Here is a 20,983-nt window from a genome sequence, read left to right on the forward strand (position 1 = left end):
TCTCCTTTTGTTGATATATATATCAGTTAAATTTCATTAGAGGTCTTTGTTTGTGTTTGGTAACCTCAAGTGGAGGTGTGGCTGAGAAGATAGCATCAGCATATCAGTTGGTTGTTGCTGAAAACTCAAATGAAGAGTCTGAGATGAAGAAATGCAAGTCTGCTGTTAAACGGATCATGATGTTGAAGAAGCCTGCTCTACTGGTAACAATCTGTTTAATACTCATTACCAAACCACCTTTGCTTCATTGAATTCATATGTTTATGTCTCTCCAGCTAAAGACAACCCGGAAAGAAAATCAGTGGCGAAAGAATTGGAAGAGCAAGAGACTTGTTTGAGACAGTGTATTGAGAAACTTAAATCTGTTCAGCACAGTTCCGGTTTAAGACACTAATGCTTTTGTCCCTTCTTACAACTCCCAGACACTCGTCACACAAGGTCAGTACCATGTGATCGCTAATCCAGCAGCACCACAATTCCTAAAACCGCCGGTAATGAACAATCCTTATGGCTTTGGTAACATTCCGTTAATGCCACCTGGACCGCCTCCACATATGATAGGTAATCAACAGCCTCAAAATCCTCAGTCGAACTCAGCTCAACAAGGTCCAGCTCTCCAGCCACCTGGAATGATCTATTACAGAGCTCCACACCGTGGTTCCTCTGGTTGTACAATCCTTTTCTTGATAGTCTTTTTAACCTACCCAGCTCTTTTTCATTAAAGCCGTCTCCTGGAGAAAAATCTCTGAACCAAAGAGGCATCTGGTACCGGAGCTAAGGCGTCTTTGGCGAATGTTTCTGAAGGAATTTGGTTTCATCCTCTTGGAAAAAGAAGGTTCTCTATGCGAGCATCCTGTTAGTGATGCAACACGTTCAGACCAAAATCATGAAAGATTATATCAACTTAAACATAATTAATTAGACTTGTACTCATTAGACTCATTACAAGAAATATTATGTTTTTAGAGTATTTTTCTAAATACAACATGTAGTCATTTTGTAAATTATATAACTGGTTAAGTGTTTTGTCTATTGGGTCACTGTTGCCGCCACTAGCGTAGTTATTTGACATAGATATTGAATGGACTTATGATTAAGACCCCGTTTGTCCTCTTGATACCCAAGAATATTATTCGTCACATGTTTCTCAGTTTTAGAGTTATCGACTTATTTTCCCTCGAATGCATCAGTCGTATATCTTACAAAAGTATAAATTTACAGATCGATTACACATATCGTCAAACAAATTTGTAGAAGAAGAAAAAGAACAGCATATATATAGTTAAGCAGAAAAGAAGCCGTTAGAGACGGCAAGAGCAAACTGAGATTTGGCTTCAAGTTTCCTCTTCAAACTCTCCATCCTCTTTTCCTGATCACTCCCAAACATCTTCACCCTCGCCGGAAAATCATTCCACCCTCCGATCTCCGCCGAGTTTGATGCTTTCTCCGACGTTAGCTTCAGCCTCCGCTCGTATTCCTCCACCACTAGTAGTGCTATGTCAGCCATTGAATCAATCTCTCTATTGGTTATCTTCCAATCTTTATGACAAAACATACATTCAACACGTAAGCTATTTATATTGCTTTAACGTGCGGTTTCGGATAAGGATCATCCCATTATTTTATTTATATTTATTTATTCCAGTGGAAAATGTTTGATTATTTGTTATTCTTATCGTAATTGATTTCTATTGGCTTTTGGTAGTTTCTGGAAAAGGTTGGCGACGGTCGGTTTATTGATACCATGTGCACCGATCGATGTGAGTCAGTAAGTGTAATAATAGTATTTACCATCAAACCTTTTTGCAAGTGAAAGCTAGATCACTATGTATAGTACCAGATCAGTACATTGTTAGATACATTGGAGAGGCATATAAAACAAAATATATATACATACAGAAACCGGTTCCTCCGCAAAAGGAAAAAAAAAAAGAAGTAAATTGTTCAGAATAGAAAGAAACAAAGGTTCAGCCTTATTCACTGCCGTTTTATATAGCTATACATATAGAAACTAAAACTTTAGTTAAAAAATTATTACAAAAATAAATATTCCGCTGCCGGACTTCGAATTCAGAATATTCACCTCTCTCGAGAGGATTTAGCCAGTGTGCTACAGCGGATCTTGTGATAATCTATTCACTGACGTTTTATATAGCTATACATATAGAAATTAGAACGTTAGTTAAAAAATTATTACAAAAATAAATATTCTGCAGCCAGACTTCGAACCCGGAATATTCACCTCCTTCGAGAGGACTTAGCTAGTGTGCTACAGCGGATCTTGTGATAATTTATTCACTTACGTTTTATATAGTTATACATATAGAAACTAGAACGTTAGTTAAAAAATTATTACAAAAATAAATATTCTGCTGCCGGGCTTCGAACCCGGAATACTCACCTCTCTCAAGAGGACTTAGCCAGTGTGCTACAGCGGATCTTGTGATAATCTATTATAAGTTTAATAAATATAATGTAAATTCGTCTTTTAGAAGAATAAAAGGTATATAAAGAAAACTTCTTTTTATAGTTCGTTGAATTTTGAAATCAGTCTTCTCCACCGCTTTTTAGTTTACAAATGTATAATATGTTTTTATTCTGAAAAAATAAATATAGAATTATGTAATATGTTTATCATTTTATGATTCATGATGGCTTTTGACTGGAAAGTATTGCGAATGGTGGTAAATAAAACAGAGCAGAATTTGTTTTACTCTTAAACAAAAGAAATTATCGCATCTTTAGCAGAGAACTTTAGCATCAAAAGCTTTTGCAAGTGAAAGCTAGAGCGTTGTGATCAGAAGTAGTATACCAGACCAGGACATTGTGAGATACATTGGAGGGATTGAATTACTTGACTGTGTCTGAATAGTAAAGAAAAGAGATAAAACCGGTTCGTGCGCAAAAGAAAAAAAAAATAGTTAGAAACTTAGAAAATAGCACACCAGTGGCAGGTGAACCGAATATTTGTCAAAACAAATAAAGTTTTGTCGGTGCATATAATACGTATCCTGATCTTATTTTAGTCATTACAATTGATGAGTCATTAGTGGATCGCGTTAGCCAAACAAAAAAAAAGTGTAAAGCTGTGAAGTATTTAAAATCATTTCAAACCCGAAATCCATTGGGCCTGATATCATTGATGGGTTTATGATAAAAGCCCAATAGTTGAAAGAGAGAAATAGCTCCCTTTCCCTGGATCCACCAGGGCCACACTCTATAGTCCACGACAATCCTAATAGTACGGTTTCCGATAATTGATCTTTTAATTCAACTAAAACTGCCATTATACACACACAAAGAACTGATGATGAGCAGAAGACGGCCCCGTCTGTAAAAGTTCTGGATACAAATATTTCATTTTATTTTTGAAGATAATCAATAGGGGATGAGAAGGAAGAAAACAAAAGTAATAGAAGATAAAAAAAATGTAGTCAAAGGAACCAAAAGGAAAGAGAGGAAAAAGCAAGGTAATCTTAAAATGATGATAGTTCCCATTTGTCTTAGGAGAATGTCGCAAAGACATCCTCAACTTTCTTCTTTGCGTTCTTTCTTTGGTTCCAACAAAAAAAAAATCCTTCTGATTTGTATGTATGATATATCATCTGATCCAAACTCTAGTAAGAATGTAAAATAGATACGTTATACGTTGATTAATTTATCTAACTGGGGATGAGACTCTTAGGAATATAGCTTCAATACATAAACAACAATATACTCAATAGCTAGCAACACTTATTTTTTAAGTGTCACTATATTTCATAAGAGCACTTGAGAATAATTCCACAAATAGGCAAACGCACAAGCAAAGAGTTTGTGCGTTGTGTCTCATTAATTCATCTTTCTTCGAAATTCTTTGTTTTCATTGTATTCGAATATAATACATTAACATATCGTTCTTTTTGTTGAAATTATAGCAATATCATGTAATACGTCGACAGTATGTTAAAAGAAAATTCACAAATCAATCATTCAACGGATAAAACCTCTTAAGTGGAACGAGTGGATACGTCCACTATCACGTGAATGGTATCACTTTAACACATGACATGTATACTATTGGTACGAATGTCTGTAACACACGAGTTTATAAAATATTATATTACTTTTGTTTACTGGTGTTTTGTGTTCGGAGAGCATATTGGAAAGTAAACCTCACATCATGATGTATGAGGACATACTCAATCATATGATGTCAGGCAAACAATGCAATACGTGAACATGATTTATAAAACGTATGAAATCTTATGCACCAAATCACATATTGTGATTAGAATTAAAAGCAAAGAGGCAAGTGGCCAGAAGAAGTTGGGTCACACAAATGTCTCCTATGCGACTTGAAGAGCCAATCTTTTCTAAATCATATATATTGTAATATTCTTTGTCAGCTGATTCCTTCGCAAAATGAAGTTCGTTTTTTTTTCAGTATATAATATTATGAAATACGAACAAGACGAATATGTGATTTTTTTTAAAAAAGTTGTGGCATTTTTTTAATAATAATACATCAATGTTTTTGTTCGAGCTACAAGCCATTAATTTCCTTCTGTGAGCATAAACAAAATATCATGCCTTAAAAAAATTAAAAGAAATACTAAAGGAACTACATTACACAAGCATTGCTTGGCAGAGCTAAAACCTTCAAATATTACATGATTGATCGAAATAAATGATTATGAACATATAATCACTTATCTTTTGGTCTAAATATTAGTGGTACTTTTGTTTGGATGGTGTTTTATAAATTCCAAAAACAACAAAAGACTATGAAGTAAATAGAATAAAAATGTAAAAAAAATCCAATATTGTAGTAAGTATATTCGGTTGTTTGCTAATTGCGTAAAGACAAAAGTCACCGAAGAACCAACCAAACAAAAAGAGACGAACATTTTAAAAATTCTGTCTAAATGTCTCTCTCTTTTTAAGTTGTCGTCTTCTCGCATATGATTCTTCTTCTTCTTCCTCGAGATGACAAGACTAGAGAAAGAGATTCTATCAGACCGATCATAACTGCTGTTTTTCTGGGCTTTTCCGTCAGGTTTCGTCGCTGAAAGTGAAAAAACTCCATTGCTTTTGGTTTCATTTCATGGTTTCCGCGGGAAAAGTTCGCCTTCCCTTTTGACGCAAAAGACGAGAAGAAGGTTCGACCGTTAAACCTCTAAATGATTTTTTTCTCCTTTGCCTAGGGTTTATTGCAAAACTCTAACTGTTTCGTATCTATGTGATATTTTTGCTTGTGTATCTCTCTTCTTCTCCGAGCTACCTTTGATCTAAATATTGACTTTTATGTGCAAGAACCAAAGTGTTAAATCAAATCAGTGAGAGAGAGAGTAATGGAACTTCTTTTATTTTCCTTATGGGGAGGTGTTGAAGATGGTCCACCATTAGGTAGCTAAAAGAAAGAGTTACAGTGAGATCCAATGACTGACACTGACACTATAGTTTGGTATTGAATTTTTTCTTCATTATACTGTACCTTTTTAAAAAACACTAGTAAGAACAGGGTCTTTCTGGTGTATAGCATTAGTCCGATGTAGAGCTTGTGGTAACAAGTAGGAGAGGTAGCGTTGACTATTTGGGTGATGGTAAATGACTTAAAGCCACAGCCTCCCTTTTTCTTTTTATTTTTATTGTCATTTCTTTATATGTATCTTCGTTGCAGTTCTTGATTTTGATCTTGAGTTTTTTTTTTTTGATTAATGAAGTTTTGTATGTATCTATTGTTTTTTTGCCAGTTGAGGAAACATGAACACAACAACTTCCACACATTTTGTTCCACCGACAAGGTTTGAAATCTACGACCCACTCAACCAAATAGGTACTATGTGGGAAGAAAGCTTCAAGAACAATGGAGGAGGCTTCTATACTCCCAACTCTATCATCATCCCCACGAACCAAAAACCATACAGCTTGGTAACACTTTTCATATTTGTTTTAAGTTCTCTCGTTTATTTTAATTCAGAAACTAACGGTTGCCTTTGTTTTCAGAGTGAAGATGGAACAGAAGGAACTCCTCACAAGTTTGACCAAGAGGCTTCCACATCTAGACATCCTGATAAGGTCAGTTTTTATAATAGCTCATCGTAACTTCTTTGGTGCTCTTTGTGAATTTATAATCTTTATATCTCCACAGACACAGAGACGGCTTGCACAGAATCGTGAGGCAGCTAAGAAAAGTCGTCTTCGCAAGAAAGTATGATACTTTTATGTTCCATTAATTGCAGCAACTCATGAAGTAGTTATGTTTTTGTTTTGTTAAAACTGAGTTTTGGAGTCTTGTCTTGTCAGGCTTATGTTCAGCAGCTAGAGACAAGCCGGTTGAAGCTAATTCACTTAGAGCAAGAACTTGATCGTGCTAGACAGCAGGTTTGTTATCTTTATTTTTCTTCCGAAAGTATCTTGTGGATATAATGATGTATGATCATATATAATGTTGCAGGGTTTCTATGCGAGTAACCGTGTAGATACTAATGCCCTTAGTTTCTCAGATAACATGTGCTCAGGTTTGAATCATTTCACCTTTTTTGATAGAATCATTTCAAGTTTCAAAATTTATTTGTTTTTTTTGTTGATGTTAGGTATAGTTGCATTTGAGATGGAGTATGGACACTGGGTGGAAGAACAGAACAGGCAGATAAGCGAGCTAAGAACTGTTTTAAACGGACAAGTCAGCGATATTGAGCTTCGTTTGCTAGTTGACAATGCCATGAAACATTACTTTCAACTCTTCCGAATGAAGTCAGCCGCTGCAAAACTAGATGTCTTCTACATCATGTCGGGAATGTGGAAAACTTCAGCAGAGCGGTTTTTCTTGTGGATAGGTGGGTTTAGACCCTCAGAGCTTCTCAAGGTACTCAGAAAAAATCTCAAGTTAAATGGCTTTTTTCGACAATGGTTTTGGATATATATAGATTCTTTTTTTGGTTCTGGTTAGGTTTTGTTACCGCATTTTGATCCTATGATGGATCAACAAGTTTTGGATGTATGTAACTTGAGGCAATCATGTCAACAAGCGGAAGATGCTGTATCTCAAGGTATGGAGAAACTGCAACATACGTTAGCAGAGAGTGTAGCAGCTGGGGAACTCGGTGAAGGAAGTTATGTTCCTCAAATAACTTCTGCTATGGAGAGATTGGAGGCTTTGGTCAGCTTTGTTAATCAGGTAAGGAAGAAATATTTAATACTAATGAGAGATTATTAGGACTAAGAACTGTTGTTGTTTTTTTGTTGTAGGCTGATCATTTGAGACATGAGACATTGCAACAGATGCATCGGATCTTAACCACAAGACAAGCGGCTAGAGGATTGTTAGCATTAGGTGAATATTTTCAACGGCTTAGAGCTTTAAGCTCGAGTTGGGAAACTCGGCAACGTGAACCAACTTAAGCAAAGAGATTAAATTTCAAGAACAAGAACATAAGCTTGTGTCTGATGATAGTAGGCCTGTTCGTTTACTTAACGCGCTGCGTCAATACTAGCGGCTGAGTTTAAAGGGAAAATGAGAGAACTTAACGAAGAGAGAAAAGAAAGAATGGAAGAGCATCCATGTTTTTCAGTCGCAAAGAAGAGAAAGAAAAGATAAACAGTGACGCTAGTTATTTCAGCGGCAAAAACATCACTGGATTCCATCGATCATTCTAACGCGCGTTCTCGTTTTTCCTTCACCAGCGATCAGTGCAGAAGAAAATTACAAACAAATTTCAGCCGCTAGTGTTGACGCAGCGCGTTTAGTAAACGAACAGGCCTAGTATAATAATTATTCTTCTCTTGCGGCTTTGAGGAAAGTTATAAATATGATCAGCAACGTAAAGCTTGTGGCTTTAGAAACCCAAGCTGTAAACATGTATGATTTGCTTGTTGTATATTATATGTTATAGTGTGATGTTTATAATAATTACGGAATCATATAATCACACAAATAGGAGGAAAGAAAAATTGATCAGAAGATATATGTTGAATGGCCGCATAGGATCTTTAATTTATATTACTTTAGTGGACAATATAAGAGAAAGTAGAAAGTTGCTAAAAAAAGAAGTAAAAGAAAAGGAAGTAGATCAGAAGATAAAAGACAAATTTTCTCTACGAAACTCAATTATCTGGACAACTCTTTGGATGCTTTTCTTTGAGTTTGAACAAAAGCTTGAAGCCTCACAACACGAGGCAAGTCATTGAACACTTGCCATACTTGAAATTGAATGTGTTCTTATTGTTGTTCCACTTTACACATACTCATAAGATGATCCATACCTAATGTGTGTTTTTCAAAGTATATACAGTTTTATCAAGTTTTATGTGCTAGTACAATCATAGTACATCATTATGTATGTTATATGTTTCCCTACATATATGAAACTTAGTTGGTATCTAAATATTGTATGGTCATGAGATAAGGGTTTTTAGGACAAGATTTCAAGAAATGGTCACATGAATGAGTAGTTGAATTAACTGAAAAATGTGAGCATTAAAAAGACAAGGCAAACGACTTACAATCTCTTATAATCTCCATCATCTTATAACGAAAATAAATCAAATAAATACAACATAAATTAATCTTATATTCTATTGTTTCATTCTCACTTTAATTACTTTTGAGATATTATTCTTTTCTCAGATTTTTCTAATGTTTCTTTTTATAATTAGTAAAATATCATTTTGAGTATCTTTCAGTGAAATTGCTCTAAGAAGCTAATCAAGATACAATAAGTTCAAATATCAACTAAACTAATTACATATTTCATCCACTAAAATGATCCAAATGATCCATTGTATCAAGAGTTGTTAGGATCAAAAGTTTCCCCTCGTGATGTGCTACTATAGTTTTAACAATCTTGGCACTTTTTGGAGATCTTCAACGAACTCCAACTCGTTCACGCCTCTCTCAGTTTCATCCAACTCGTTCACGCCTCCCTTAGTTTCATGTTCTTCCTCTTATTGAGGTGGTTGATAATTACATGTTTGATGGGTACATGATAATGATGAATGATCATAAGATTGCAAAACTATTCACTCAATGCATACCACTTGCGTGATTCTTTGCGTTCTGAAGATATTTCTCAGGTCAAATCCCAGGTTTTTTCACAGAATGATCGAAGGTGAAAAAGAATCAACAAGATCAGCTTCCGACGACCAATACCGCTACTTTCAATCCTCACCAAGCAGGTTCAGTGGTCTAAGGGACTTGGATGAGGGGGTGATGGGGTGGGATGGGGAGGAGAATAAAAATTGACGATTGAACGATTTTAAACTTATATCTTTAAAAATGTTTTACAGAAAAATATAATTTTTTTATTTTTGTGCAATAATTCAAAACATCATATATTATGAAACATGGAGAATATAATTCTTAGAATTGTTTCGAAATTTGTAAATACCATTTTATGAACAGTGGCTTTTGTTAATAAAAACTTTCACTTTATGATAACCAGAATAAACCGGAGTATTTCTAAGTTTGTTTTACCATAAACTTTGTTTATTTAAATATATTTGTGTCTTTAACCACTTCAAGCGTAATAATCATTATATTTTGGAATTTCAAATCCATGGTTAGATAGAGATAGAGACCTTATTAATCGCCAAGCAGCAAAATTGGTAACAAAGAGTTCTGCCTAGAAATCTCAAAGTGTGGTAGCCTCCATGAATTCAGTTGATGAGTAGAAAGAGTCCATGGTAAAGTATAAAACAAAACCATAAAAAAATGTGGTGTTGGTGTGTTTTGTGCATAGGTTAAAAGCGTTAGTAGCAATACCAAAGGTGTAGCCAGTATACATAGTACATCCCTTCTTAATGTTTATATGGATCCTAACAAATCGAAACATGAGAAGGAGTTGCTTCTAAAGGACTTGAAGTTAGAAGGGTTAACAGGGTAGACAGAAACTTGGGAAAAAGTTGATTCTAAGCCGATACACACTTCTCATGTCTACGGTTGGAGCACTTAAGACTGATAAAGTGGAGAACGGTCCTTCGCAGATTTATTCTCCACATAACTTGGACTAGAGCTTTGTCAGCCAAAACAGTAGACATCACTTCGTAGTTCGTAGTTAAGGAGATTAGATTGTTGGTGAGTGGATTTTAAACAAGAACATAAGCCTGGTGTTTTATATGGTAATAAGATGATGATGATTCTTTTCTTGTGGCTTTGAGGAATGTTGTAAATGTGATCAGCAACGTGAAGGTTGTTGCTTTGGAAACCAAGTTCTCTACAGTTGGTTTTTTATGTAATATTATATATAATCGCTTGTGATGATGTTTATAATAATTACCGTATCATATAATCACACAATAGGAGGAAAGAAAAAATGATTTAAATTTAAGAAAATCAATAAACCAAACCCAAACCCAAACTTTGTTCTGTCAGAATCAATGGGATCAGTTTTTCTTCTACCTTTACAAAGGGAGGGAAAAATAATCGACAAAATATAAAAATGTAAGAACACCTGAGGATCTGAATCATCTGATCAAACTACTAAAGAAACATAAAACCAGAAAAAATGGGATGATGGATGAAGACATATCCATGGAGATATACAAAAGAACAAAAAAAAAACAAATCTCAAGAAGATAATGAGCTAAGAAGATCAAGAACTTGTCTGATGTTAGGCCTTTCATTTACAGAAGCAATGCACTTGATTGCAATAGCAAGTGCATCCTCCATTGTCTTTGAGAATTCTTCCCCACCTGCAATGTCTCTGTCTATGCAATCCATTCTCCTACCTTCCTGATCACACAACCTCACCCAATCCGTCAGATCAACGGCTCCTGATTGGCCTGAGATTATGTCACCTGCGCTCCGTCTAGTCAGAAGCTCCATAAGAATCACCCCAAACGCATAGACATCGGATTTGAGCGTTGGAACTGGTTTTGAAGCTGATGCAAGTTCAGGAGCTGAGTAACCAAGTGCACTCATGTTTAGTATCTGTTCGGCTACACCAGATGAACTCATCAGACGGTGAATACAGTAATCGGTTATTCGCACTGTGTTCTCAGGACTTGTGAGGATTATGTTTGTTGGCTTTAAGTTCCCGTGTGGCATCGCCCTATCGTGAAGGTAAAGAAGACATTGCGCCACTTCAACCGCAACTTTTAGTCTTTGGATGAAAGACATTGGAGAATACCTCCGAGGAGTAGTCTCTGCAGAGAAAGGCGATTTACTTTTAGAGACAGTAAAGAAGTAAAAAGAGACTCTGATTAAAAAGAGCTCCTAACCGTATAGATGCATGGCCAAGCTTTCTCCTCCCATGTAATCAGAGAGAAGAAGCCTTTCTTGCTCTCTGGGACCCCAATAGTACGCTCTCAATGGGACGATGTTTGGATGTTTTAACGACCCGATTTTTTTAGCTTCCTTGGCAAAGTCTTTCTTATGTCTCACGAGTCCAACTCTCAACCACTTCACGGTCAACATATGCCCATTATCCAGAGTCGCTTTGTATAATGTCCCATGGCTGCTTCTACCTAGAACTTCTGCAGGAGCTCGTGATAACTCCTCTGCTGTGAGTTTTAACGAGACATCTAAAAAGAAGAGTTCTCCAGCCAGACGATCTGGTGAGTACACATCTAACATCACAGGCTGATCGCTAAAACGGGGTGAGGATAGAGGGGAGCCTCCTGAAGTAGACTTCCGTCCAGATGTGGCGGGGTAATCATCAAGGAGGTTAGGGATCGTAGTGGCTGAAGCTGCGGGTAAAGCCTGCTCAGTTATTTCAGGTTCGGATCCTGGTATCCCGGATAACGACCTTGAATTTGCGGTGAGCAAGTGGTCGTTTGAGAAGCTCAAGGATGACGACTGTTGTTCAGCGTTTGAGGTGAAGTTGAGGAAGGAGGGGCGAGAAGAGCGTCCAAACTTGGCGTCTCTAGTCGTGGCTTGGTTCCGCACATGAAAGTCCTTGAGCTGTGTTCGATGATAGACAAACAAAACAAAAAGAACCATAAGAGCTGCTCCAACTGAAGCAACAATGATAGCTATCTTTATGCTAAGCCTCGAATGATGATCATGTGCTTTCTGATGCACAGCCAGCACACCATTCGAAGAACCCAATGGAGTCCCACCAGGGAGTCTTAGCTTGGAGTTACCAGGGTAAAACGATGAATGCGGATAGCTTCTGAGGTTTTCCGGAATGGTCCCTGATAGGTCGTTGTAGGACACGTTGAACCTCGCCATTCCGGAAGGAAGCTTCTCAGGAATCTGACCCTTGAAATCATTGTTTGACAAGTCAAGAAACTCAAGGCTAGTAAGCTTGTTGAGTTCGCTTGGAAGTTCCCCTGACAGCTTATTATTAGCAACATTCAGCACTCTAATTCTCTCCATTGTACCTATATCTCCGGGTAACGCACCCGTCAGAGAGTTAGTCGAGAGATCAAGCAACTCCATCTGAGGATCAGAACTTATAGCCATAAGCTCACTAGCACGCGAGCCACGAGAAGGAATCGGCCCTTCCAAGCTATTCATAGAAAGATTCAAACTTCTCAAGCTTGCAAAAGCGAAGAAGCTTTGCGGGATCAAGCCGCTGAACTTATTCGAACTGAGATCAATCACAGAGAACTGAGAAGCCCCTGAATCATCCCACAGAGAAGGCAAGCCACCGGAGACAGAGTTATTCCTGATGCTCAACACACTTAACCTTGAAAACGCAGAAGTGAAGTTCGGCAAGGCTCCTGACAAGCTGTTTGAGCTCAGATCAAGAAACTCTGGAGTAGCTTCCCACTTTCCAACAACAGAGACATCTCCTGAGAAGGTGTTCCCACTCAGATCTATCACTAAGCAGCTTTTAAAACTCGATGGAAGATCACCAGACAAGCCGTTGGAGGAAAGATTCAACACAGTTAAAGTCGTCGAATTGATTTCACTAATTGATCCTGCACTTGAATAATAAATTACAGTCAAGAAATTATAAAATTTCCCTGAAAAATCAAATATTTTTTTTTCAATTCACCTGTAAAGCCATTTTGACTAAGATCAAGCTCTCGCAACGGAATCGAACTCTGCAGCAGCTCTTCAGGCACCGTACCGAACAGCTCGTTACGCGCGAGCTTCAAGATCTTCAACCCAGGCTGCGATCCGAAACTCGGCAACTCGCCGTTAATCTGATTATTCTCCAGATCAACAACGTCGAGGCTCTTGAACGAACCAATCGAATCACCGCTGAAGAATCCTCCGTTCAACGCGTTGTGGCTCAGATTCAAGTGGCGGAGAGTGTTGGAGATGGCTGAAACGTTGGATAAAGCCGAGAAGCCGCCGTGGAAGCGGTTAGAGCTCAGGTCAACGAACTCGACGTTCTTCAGCTCGGCGAAAATCTCGCCAACGTCTCCCCAAATCTCGTTCCCGCGCAAATCGAGAGATCTCAGCTGCTGGAGGTTACGAAACCCGCCCGGGAACCCGCCCGCGAACTTGTTGGCGGACAAATTGAGGTAATTCAAGTTCCAGAGATCCGAGATCCGACCCGGGATGGGTCCGTAGAATCCGTTATCCGACAGATCTAATCTCTGGAGCGACGAGATGGCTCCGAGGGAAGGCACGACCCGGCCCGAGAAGTTGTTTCCGGATAGCGTGAGGTTACGGAGAGAGGTGAGACCGGTTAGCGTGCTGAATTTAAGCTCTCCGGATAAACCGAGCCGGTCGAGATTAATTGCGACGATTGAACCGGTTTCCGCGTCGCAGGAGATACCGGGCCAGTTCTCGGGGCAAGTGGAGGGGTCGGTGAGGCTGCTCGTGGCGGACCATGAGATGCGCTGGTTGGAGGACTCGTCGCGGATGCCTTTGCGGAACTCGAGTAGAGATCGGAGCTCGGGCTCGGTCACGGCGTTGGCTCCGAGGAGGAGGAGAGAGATGAAGCAGAGAGCGAGAGTAGTGTGGAGAGGAGGACTCATTTAGCCCGGAGAGAATGTGAACGGAGGACGTAAACCTTATAGATTCATGACAGTGAGACGGAGATTTAGGGATTGGAACTCGAAACCCTAGATTCTGGAAAATTGGAAGAGGGAAGAAGAAAGAGAGAGAGTGTTGTGTGTGCTGTGTGTTGTGTGTGTGAAGAGAGAGAGTGTTCGAGGTTTTACTGTAACAGAATTTTTTATATTAATTTACTTTGTTATTTATTATGGTATGTCTTTTCTTTTTTGTCAAAGCAATTAGTGATGAGATTACTTTACATTTTCTGTCAATCAAATTACTTAATAGCTTCCGATTATAGTTTCATTTTAAAAAAAAATACCAATTATGAGTTTTGTCATTTGATTTTCTTCCTTTAAGAGCATCTGCATTGAAGGTTCAATGCAGAAGTTCACACATTTCCCCAAAAAAAAATATATTAAAATATTTTATTTTTGGTGAACTCAGCTCTTGTAGGGTCACTGGGATGAACCTGGTTCATCACTGTATCGCAGGCCCCACGCCACGTGGCGGCCCGTGATTAGTCCGCTTAATTTTTTTTTTTTTTTTAAATCAAACAGAAAAATTAAAAAAAATAATAATAAAAAATTAAAGTTATTAACCTCCCTTAAGGTTCATTGATGCTGATGCCCTAACTAGCTAACCAAAACAATAATTCATAACGTACTCAGTGGACTAGAATTACGATAAAGGTATACCAAATAGGTCAATTGTCAACTTTTGAAGTTTATGTCTCAAAAATAGCACTAGAAGGAAAAAGTCACAAAAATGACATTCATTAAAGGGTAAAATATCTCTAATACTTTTGGTTTAAAATTAAATAAACAAACAAAAATAAAAATAAAAAGAAACTTTTTTATAGTTTCAGATTATATGTTTTCAGATTCGAAATTTTTATAAATTTTTTTTGAAATTTTGTTCTATTTTTTTTCAAATTTTCTTTTTATAATTTAAAAAAACTTTTTGAAACTGTTTTTAAAATTTTATTTTTTATTTTAGTATTTATTTTTTATAAAATTTTAAACCCTAATTCCAAAACCCCACCCCTTAACTCTAAACCCTAAGATTTGGATTAATTAACCCAAGGGGTATAAGTGTATATTTACCTCTTTAATAAAACCTATTTTTGTGACTTTGAGCCTTGAGTGCTACTTTGGGAACAAAAACTTGGTTTGGTGTTATCCTAGTTTTTTTCTCTATCAAATATGTTAGTTAAAAATATCTTCGATATAAATTAGAAAAAGATATATATAGAAGAAAAAGAAGTGGTGGAAGGAATATGATTAGTTTGCAGATAAGTAAAAAAACAGACTGGAAAAGACAATGGCATGTCGTTGAGTCGTTCTGTCTTGTTTTTTTCTTTTCTTGAGAAAATTCGCACCAACCCACCTTCTTAACATGATGCAATCGATACGTGACGGAGAAGTGCAACGCGGCAACACCGTCGTTAAACGGGACGGGGAGACAAGAACGGGGTGTGTCATTCTGCGATTCTTATGAACCAACATGTCAAATTTTGTTTGCTATTTTAGAACTCTTAGAGCTAATTTCTGTTTAGAAGAATTGGTTGATCCGAATGGCATACATTATAAACACAAATTAGCTACGTAAACATCATTTTGATGATCTTAAATTTACAATTAGCAAAAATATTAATGAACAAGGGTTAGGTTGTTTGAACGTTTTGACTAAAAATTACATTTTACATTTCATCCAACCCAATGAAATGAATTTTACAAGTAAGAAAAGTTCATTATTGTTAGCTGGAGCCTGGAGGTTGATGAAGATCCATGGTCATTTGGTATACTTAACTTACAATATATGCTAGGATTGAAATTAATCATTTTCTTTTAGAAATTTATGGCACTGTTTGACTGATTGATAATATATTCCCACTTGGAATATGTATACATCAATCAAATTTGTCGCGACAAATTTTTTGATATGCAAAATATGAACATAGATCTTGAAGAGTCAATTTATTTGGTCCTTTTTAGAATGTCATTTTCTCTAATCATAAAATGAAAGATGCCAAAGTTATTCCACTGTCTACATATTTATATGTCAATCTCTCTCTTTCTACATAATGTTGGGTCCAGCAAAATAAATATCATTTTGTTATTGTCGAAACTTGACAACAAGCTGGAATACCATTATTAAATACTCTGCTTTCCTTAGCATATAGTAGTATTAAGTAAACTAATCATCTAGAATAATTAGAACATGCAATTGCATATTAAGAAAAAAATTCAAGGATAATATTATAAATTATTGCCTCCAAATTTCCACCGAAAAAGGTTGGTTCCCGTGACTCTTCTAAGATCTCAAGTATTTCTAGGAGGAGAATACAAACTCATAAATGTAAAAAGTACATTTTGTCGTCCAAACTTGCCTTTTTTATAAATATAAATAAAGCTCAAAAAGTTTCTGAGAGGCACCTGTGATTAAAAATATAAGTTTTGATTTCTATTGAAGCTGCCAAGAAAAGCTATTCCGGGTTCTCAAGATTTGATATCAAAGGACTTGATGAGCCTTCCCATAGTATCTGTTGATGAACGGCGACTGCAAAAAGAGCAAACAAGCAAACCACATTTTACATATTAACGACTTTGTAACAATTAACAAACCATACTCAAAATGTTTGATGAACAATTTTTGTTCTTACCTTGACGCCACTGACATCTGGTGTTTCTGGTGAAGGCTGAGGGTAGAATTTGTAGAACTTCATGCTTTGAAAGGCTTGCTTAGTCTCTTCGCTCATATCTTCTATTGCTTTCTTTCGAGCCTCTCTGGCCTGCAAGGATCATTCCGTATGCAAAACAGTGTTATACAATCTATAGCACATAATATATATCATTCATCTTGGCGTGATTATACTTTACCTCTCGATTAGCTTTCTTTGCAGCTCGAACTTGCTCTTTGACATACTCCTGAGATATACAAACCAAAAGAACTTAGACAAATCTTCAACCGTCATGAACTGACTATTGATCTTATATATACAGCTCCACTTACTTTGAACTCATCCTTTTGTTCTGCAGATAAGGCTTCCTCTGCAATCAGTTTATCCACAAATTCCTGAAATACATGCACAAAAATCAATACAATGAATTTGAATACGCTCTTGAGTTGAGCCAAATGAAGAAGTGATTTCAAGTTTCATCGTTACAGAAAAGCCAAAGGCACACACCTCAAGTTCGTCAAACTCCCAGTCAAACTCACATACAACCTGCACAAACAGAACATTAAAGCTTGCTTATCAAAAAAAACAACACATTTTGTGTAAACTGCCACTTCCAACAGATTCATTACTAGCTGGGAGACTTACCGGCGGTTCAGAGGGGAACATTATTTGGACTTCAGTACTCTGTTCGAGTTCATCTTCCTTGAATGGCTGATAGAAATCTGCAAAGCAAAAAAAAATGAGGAAAAACGACAGATCAGATATTATTTGCTTACCACATGCATAACAATGAATAAACTAATAGCCTGCCATGTACTATAAATGATTCTCACTCTGCAAATGTTAGCTAGTATTAGTAGTGAGAAAAAAAAACTCACACGGCAGGCAGTACTCGTACTTCTTAACACGATCTTCCTTCATATGTCTGAGAGCAGCTCTGCAGATAATATAAAGCTAAACTGAGTACACCAAAACTGGCAGATTCAAACAATACTATATGTATGAGAATAGAGACCCGTAATACTAAAGACCCATATATAAAATCCTTCTCCCTAACAACAAATTACTCGGCAGAAATGACGAAACAAACGATGCAACGTGAAGCCAGGTTTCATGTTCTAATGTCAATATCATATGTAATTGAACTCAAAAATCCTTTTATAGCGAGTATACATTCATCTTTTTAACTCGTATCAGTGATAAGAGAAGACAACACGTGTTAATTACCTCCTCTGCGTACAGGTCATGACAAAAATCTGAAAGTTCATCCTATCAACTTGTCTACCTCTGCAGGAAGAACAAGTAATTAGTCAATGCTAGTAAACCTTCTAAAAAGAATAGTAAACAAATGTGTTCAGATGCATGAGGAACTAATGGACTAAGTACCTTTTGTCAAACGGAATGTAAGGAAGCCAGTCCATTTTCATCGTCTTCATCGGAAGGATTTCCTCCACTTCTCTCTGAACCGAGGTGACTCCTATCTTATCAGAAGGTGGAAAAGGTGATTCAACCTGCAAATATAGAAAGGATAAATTCACCACAAGATCATAAAACATGATATTGAATCCAGCGACCGACGATAGCAAGCAAAGGTTGGCAGAGATTTAAACAAGAACTTACAGCAACAACGGCCGGGACAAGGACAATCTTGTTTGCGCCTTTGTAGGGGACTAACTGAGCTGTAATGATGAAATGAGAAAATTACACAGGAATTATAAGCAAATGTTCAAGAAAATATAGAGAGCATACTGCACTTCAAAAGAGCCAGATGCTATAAACAAGTCTAAGGACAAGGACCCCAACTATCAATAATCAATACAAGAACAGGAGCAAGAGAGACAGCTTACGTTCTGTGCACCCAAAAACAAAGACTTTCTTCCCGTGGAGCAAACCACCTTCCTCCAACGCTTCCTGAAATACAGATGAAGAAACATAAATATCAGAATCTCATCAACCCTGTTAAACTTGTCGACTCGACAATACACAACAAAACTGGAGAATGTAGTCCAAACATGAAACAACTTACCTCAAGATTCTTGAAATCCCAATTGAATTCATAAACTGCATCCAATTTGTCCCACTGCCATCACAATTTAACAAACATAAGCACAAAGAACAAACTGAATTCTCAACAGAGACAATAACTCCAAATGTTGGAAGTCAAATTCTTCAAAACAATATACCTCAGTTCCCACTGGAAATGCTGCCTTCCACAAACCCTCCTGCAAAAAAAAAAAACAAGGGCACATGTAGCATTAAGATAACTTCAAGATATCATGAGAATAAGATGAAAGCTTCCCCTCCAATAACTTAAACCCACCATGACATTACCATTTATGGAACTAAGATAACTTAAACCCACTCATCTTTCTAGCAACTAAGAGCAAGATATTATAGCTTAAACGAGAAGCCTAATCCAAGCGGTAGATCTTAAATGATATTCACGACTAAAAGCATTACCAGATTACGCTCATCCTCGAAGTACTCAGGCTCCTCCTGTGGTTTAGCCACTCGAGCTTTCTTAGCTCTCGCAGCCGGTTTCTTCTCTTCTTTCACTTCGACATCCTTCTTCGTCACCGCCCTCTTTCGCTTACCACCACCGCGACCCGCAGGTTTCTTCTTATCTCCATCTCCATCTCCATCCTCCTCCTTAACGTCCTCCTTCGGCTCGGAAGACGAAGCATCATCGACCTGATTCTCCTCCGGCTTAACTTCCTCTTCCTCGTGTCCCTTCGCCTCTTCCCCGTTCTCCTCAGCGACTGCTTCCGTAGGCTGTGGCTGGCTCTCTTCCTGCGTCGACGCCTCGAGAGACTCGGCAACCACCTCATCGGCGACAGCTCCTTTGCGACCCGCTTTTGAAGCTCCCTTTCTCTTCGCTCCTTTCTTCATTGTAACTGACTGAGAATCGAAACTGAGTTTGAGAAGAAACGCTACGCCGTCGAAGCGATAGAAGCTAGGGATGGCGGTGGATCGAGGGATTTCGAATTTCAGATTTAGGGGTTTATTTTACTTATTTATCTATTTCATCAACGTTGTCTTTGTCCTGCGTCAAATCAACGCCTCTTCAAGAAAATAGGGTTTTTAATTTTATTTATTTTTTTCCTAAATTTAATAAGGTGCCGGTTTGCTAAAAAAAATGTAAGGCCCAAAACTAAAATGACATTTTATTTTGCCGGGATTATTTTAATTGTTTTGAAATTTGGAATGGCGGAAGTTTGATGAAACCATGTGGAAGGCTTCTTTCTCGTGTGGCTGCTGCGTCCACCGTTTATGTGAACCTAAATAAGATATGAATTATCTTTCAGATTTTTTTACATTTCTCTAATATTATTTTCATTTCTTTTTTTTTCTTTTTTTTTGTGAACAACTCATATGTACATATAATTTATTCTACAAAATGATATTTTAACTTCCAACTATATAATTTTACTTAGTTTATAAGGATTTTTGTTTGTTTTATCAATGTTCTATTTATTTCTGTTATTTATGTTTGAAAATCTTTCTCAAAATGAAGATGAAAATGTAAGCCTACCTAAAAAATATTAGAAAACCCACAGTCACACACAGAAATAAATAAAAGTCCAGTGGTAGTCATCCATATTTGCAACTGGACAAAAGCCCAATATTATTTCATTTCTTAGTGGGCTTTAACAAACGGGCCTATATATTGAGGACCAATTACATACCCATCGTTAATTCCAGCTGACTATGCCAAAATGCCAGACTGTGGGACTCAGTAAAGATCGGTTTGCTTATGGGTGTAGACGACACAGTCCTCTCGTGGTTGAGCGATGCATGTGAGTATATAACCCTTCTGAATCTGCTCTTCTTCAAGGAAAGAACCTAGTGACTGATCCACTTTCCCGGACACTATCTTCCCGCAACACGTCCCACAAGTCCCTGACCTACAAGAGTATGGCAGTTCCATCCCCGCGTTCTCCGCGGATTCAAGTATGCAACTACCTTCTTTTACTTCGATCTCCTTCTCCTCACCCTCCGGATCAATCAGTTTCACCCTTCTAGACGCCATTGCAAACACCTTCACACTATTACCTAATCTCAACGACGGCGAAAACGACAAGAAAAAAGGCTTCTTGAGCGTGGTCATAAGTTGACCACGTGATGTTGATATTAGAGGAGGTTTGATGCTCCATGAGAGCACAAATTGATCCATTATGCATTCTATTCGGTTGAAACTGTGTAAAAACAATGAATCAAGATAAAACTTATATATTCAAAGCCATACATGATACATCAGCGCGAAGATCATGCATGTAACACGTGCATAGAGAGATGCTACGTGTAGTCACAGCTCACAAGAGGCCTCCCAAACCAACGTGGTGTGGTCTGATTCACTCATAATGTAGATAAGGTTGAATTAGTCCAAATAGTAGTATGAGGTAACTTAGCTAATTAAATCA

General features: G+C 37.4%; 4 protein-coding genes across 6 annotated transcripts; 1 reads left to right on the plus strand and 3 right to left on the minus strand.

Moving 5' to 3' along the window:
- The first annotated feature begins 3,625 nt into the window (after positions 1-3,625).
- Positions 3,626-10,547, plus strand: LOC103846841 (transcription factor TGA4). 3 transcript variants are annotated; one of them, XM_033281550.1, is made up of 10 exons: positions 3,668-5,141; positions 5,736-5,913; positions 5,989-6,060; positions 6,134-6,193; positions 6,289-6,366; positions 6,440-6,503; positions 6,579-6,850; positions 6,935-7,162; positions 7,234-7,435; positions 7,746-10,547. In XM_033281550.1, exons 2-9 carry the CDS (start codon positions 5,746-5,748, stop codon positions 7,384-7,386), a joined length of 1,095 nt encoding a protein of 364 aa, XP_033137441.1. In that variant the 5' UTR covers positions 3,668-5,141; positions 5,736-5,745; the 3' UTR covers positions 7,387-7,435; positions 7,746-10,547. The 3 variants fall into 3 exon arrangements, with proteins under 3 accessions (XP_033137442.1, XP_033137441.1, XP_033137440.1); XM_033281549.1 differs by lacking the exons at positions 3,668-5,141; positions 7,746-10,547 and adding exons at positions 5,304-5,446; positions 5,522-5,585 and having other exon boundaries at positions 7,234-7,412; XM_033281551.1 differs by lacking the exon at positions 7,746-10,547 and having other exon boundaries at positions 3,626-5,141; positions 7,234-7,459.
- On the minus strand, positions 10,320-14,061 carry LOC103846842 (probable inactive receptor kinase At5g10020). The gene is made up of 3 exons (XM_009123850.3): positions 12,927-14,061; positions 11,203-12,849; positions 10,320-11,127 (listed from the first exon to the last, which is right to left on the minus strand). Exons 1-3 carry the CDS (start codon positions 13,858-13,860, stop codon positions 10,550-10,552), a joined length of 3,159 nt encoding a protein of 1,052 aa, XP_009122098.1. The 5' UTR covers positions 13,861-14,061; the 3' UTR covers positions 10,320-10,549.
- Positions 14,062-16,115: 2,054 nt separating this feature from the next.
- On the minus strand, positions 16,116-19,646 carry LOC103846843 (protein HEAT INTOLERANT 4). Its single transcript, XM_009123851.3, has 14 exons — positions 19,023-19,646; positions 18,746-18,784; positions 18,589-18,642; positions 18,410-18,473; positions 18,183-18,241; positions 17,949-18,073; positions 17,790-17,849; positions 17,441-17,499; positions 17,208-17,284; positions 17,070-17,108; positions 16,895-16,957; positions 16,762-16,809; positions 16,545-16,673; positions 16,116-16,441 (listed from the first exon to the last, which is right to left on the minus strand). Exons 1-14 carry the CDS (start codon positions 19,449-19,451, stop codon positions 16,394-16,396), a joined length of 1,293 nt encoding a protein of 430 aa, XP_009122099.1. The 5' UTR covers positions 19,452-19,646; the 3' UTR covers positions 16,116-16,393.
- A 335-nt stretch (positions 19,647-19,981) lies between these two features.
- On the minus strand, positions 19,982-20,981 carry LOC103846844 (probable ferredoxin-4, chloroplastic). The gene has a single exon (XM_009123852.3). It carries the CDS (start codon positions 20,734-20,736, stop codon positions 20,296-20,298), a length of 441 nt encoding a protein of 146 aa, XP_009122100.1. The 5' UTR covers positions 20,737-20,981; the 3' UTR covers positions 19,982-20,295.
- Positions 20,982-20,983: the final 2 nt, after the last annotated feature.

Source organism: Brassica rapa, chromosome A10 (genome assembly GCF_000309985.2).
Source record: "Brassica rapa cultivar Chiifu-401-42 chromosome A10, CAAS_Brap_v3.01, whole genome shotgun sequence".
In the NCBI taxonomy this organism is placed as follows: Eukaryota; Viridiplantae; Streptophyta; class Magnoliopsida; order Brassicales; family Brassicaceae; genus Brassica; species Brassica rapa.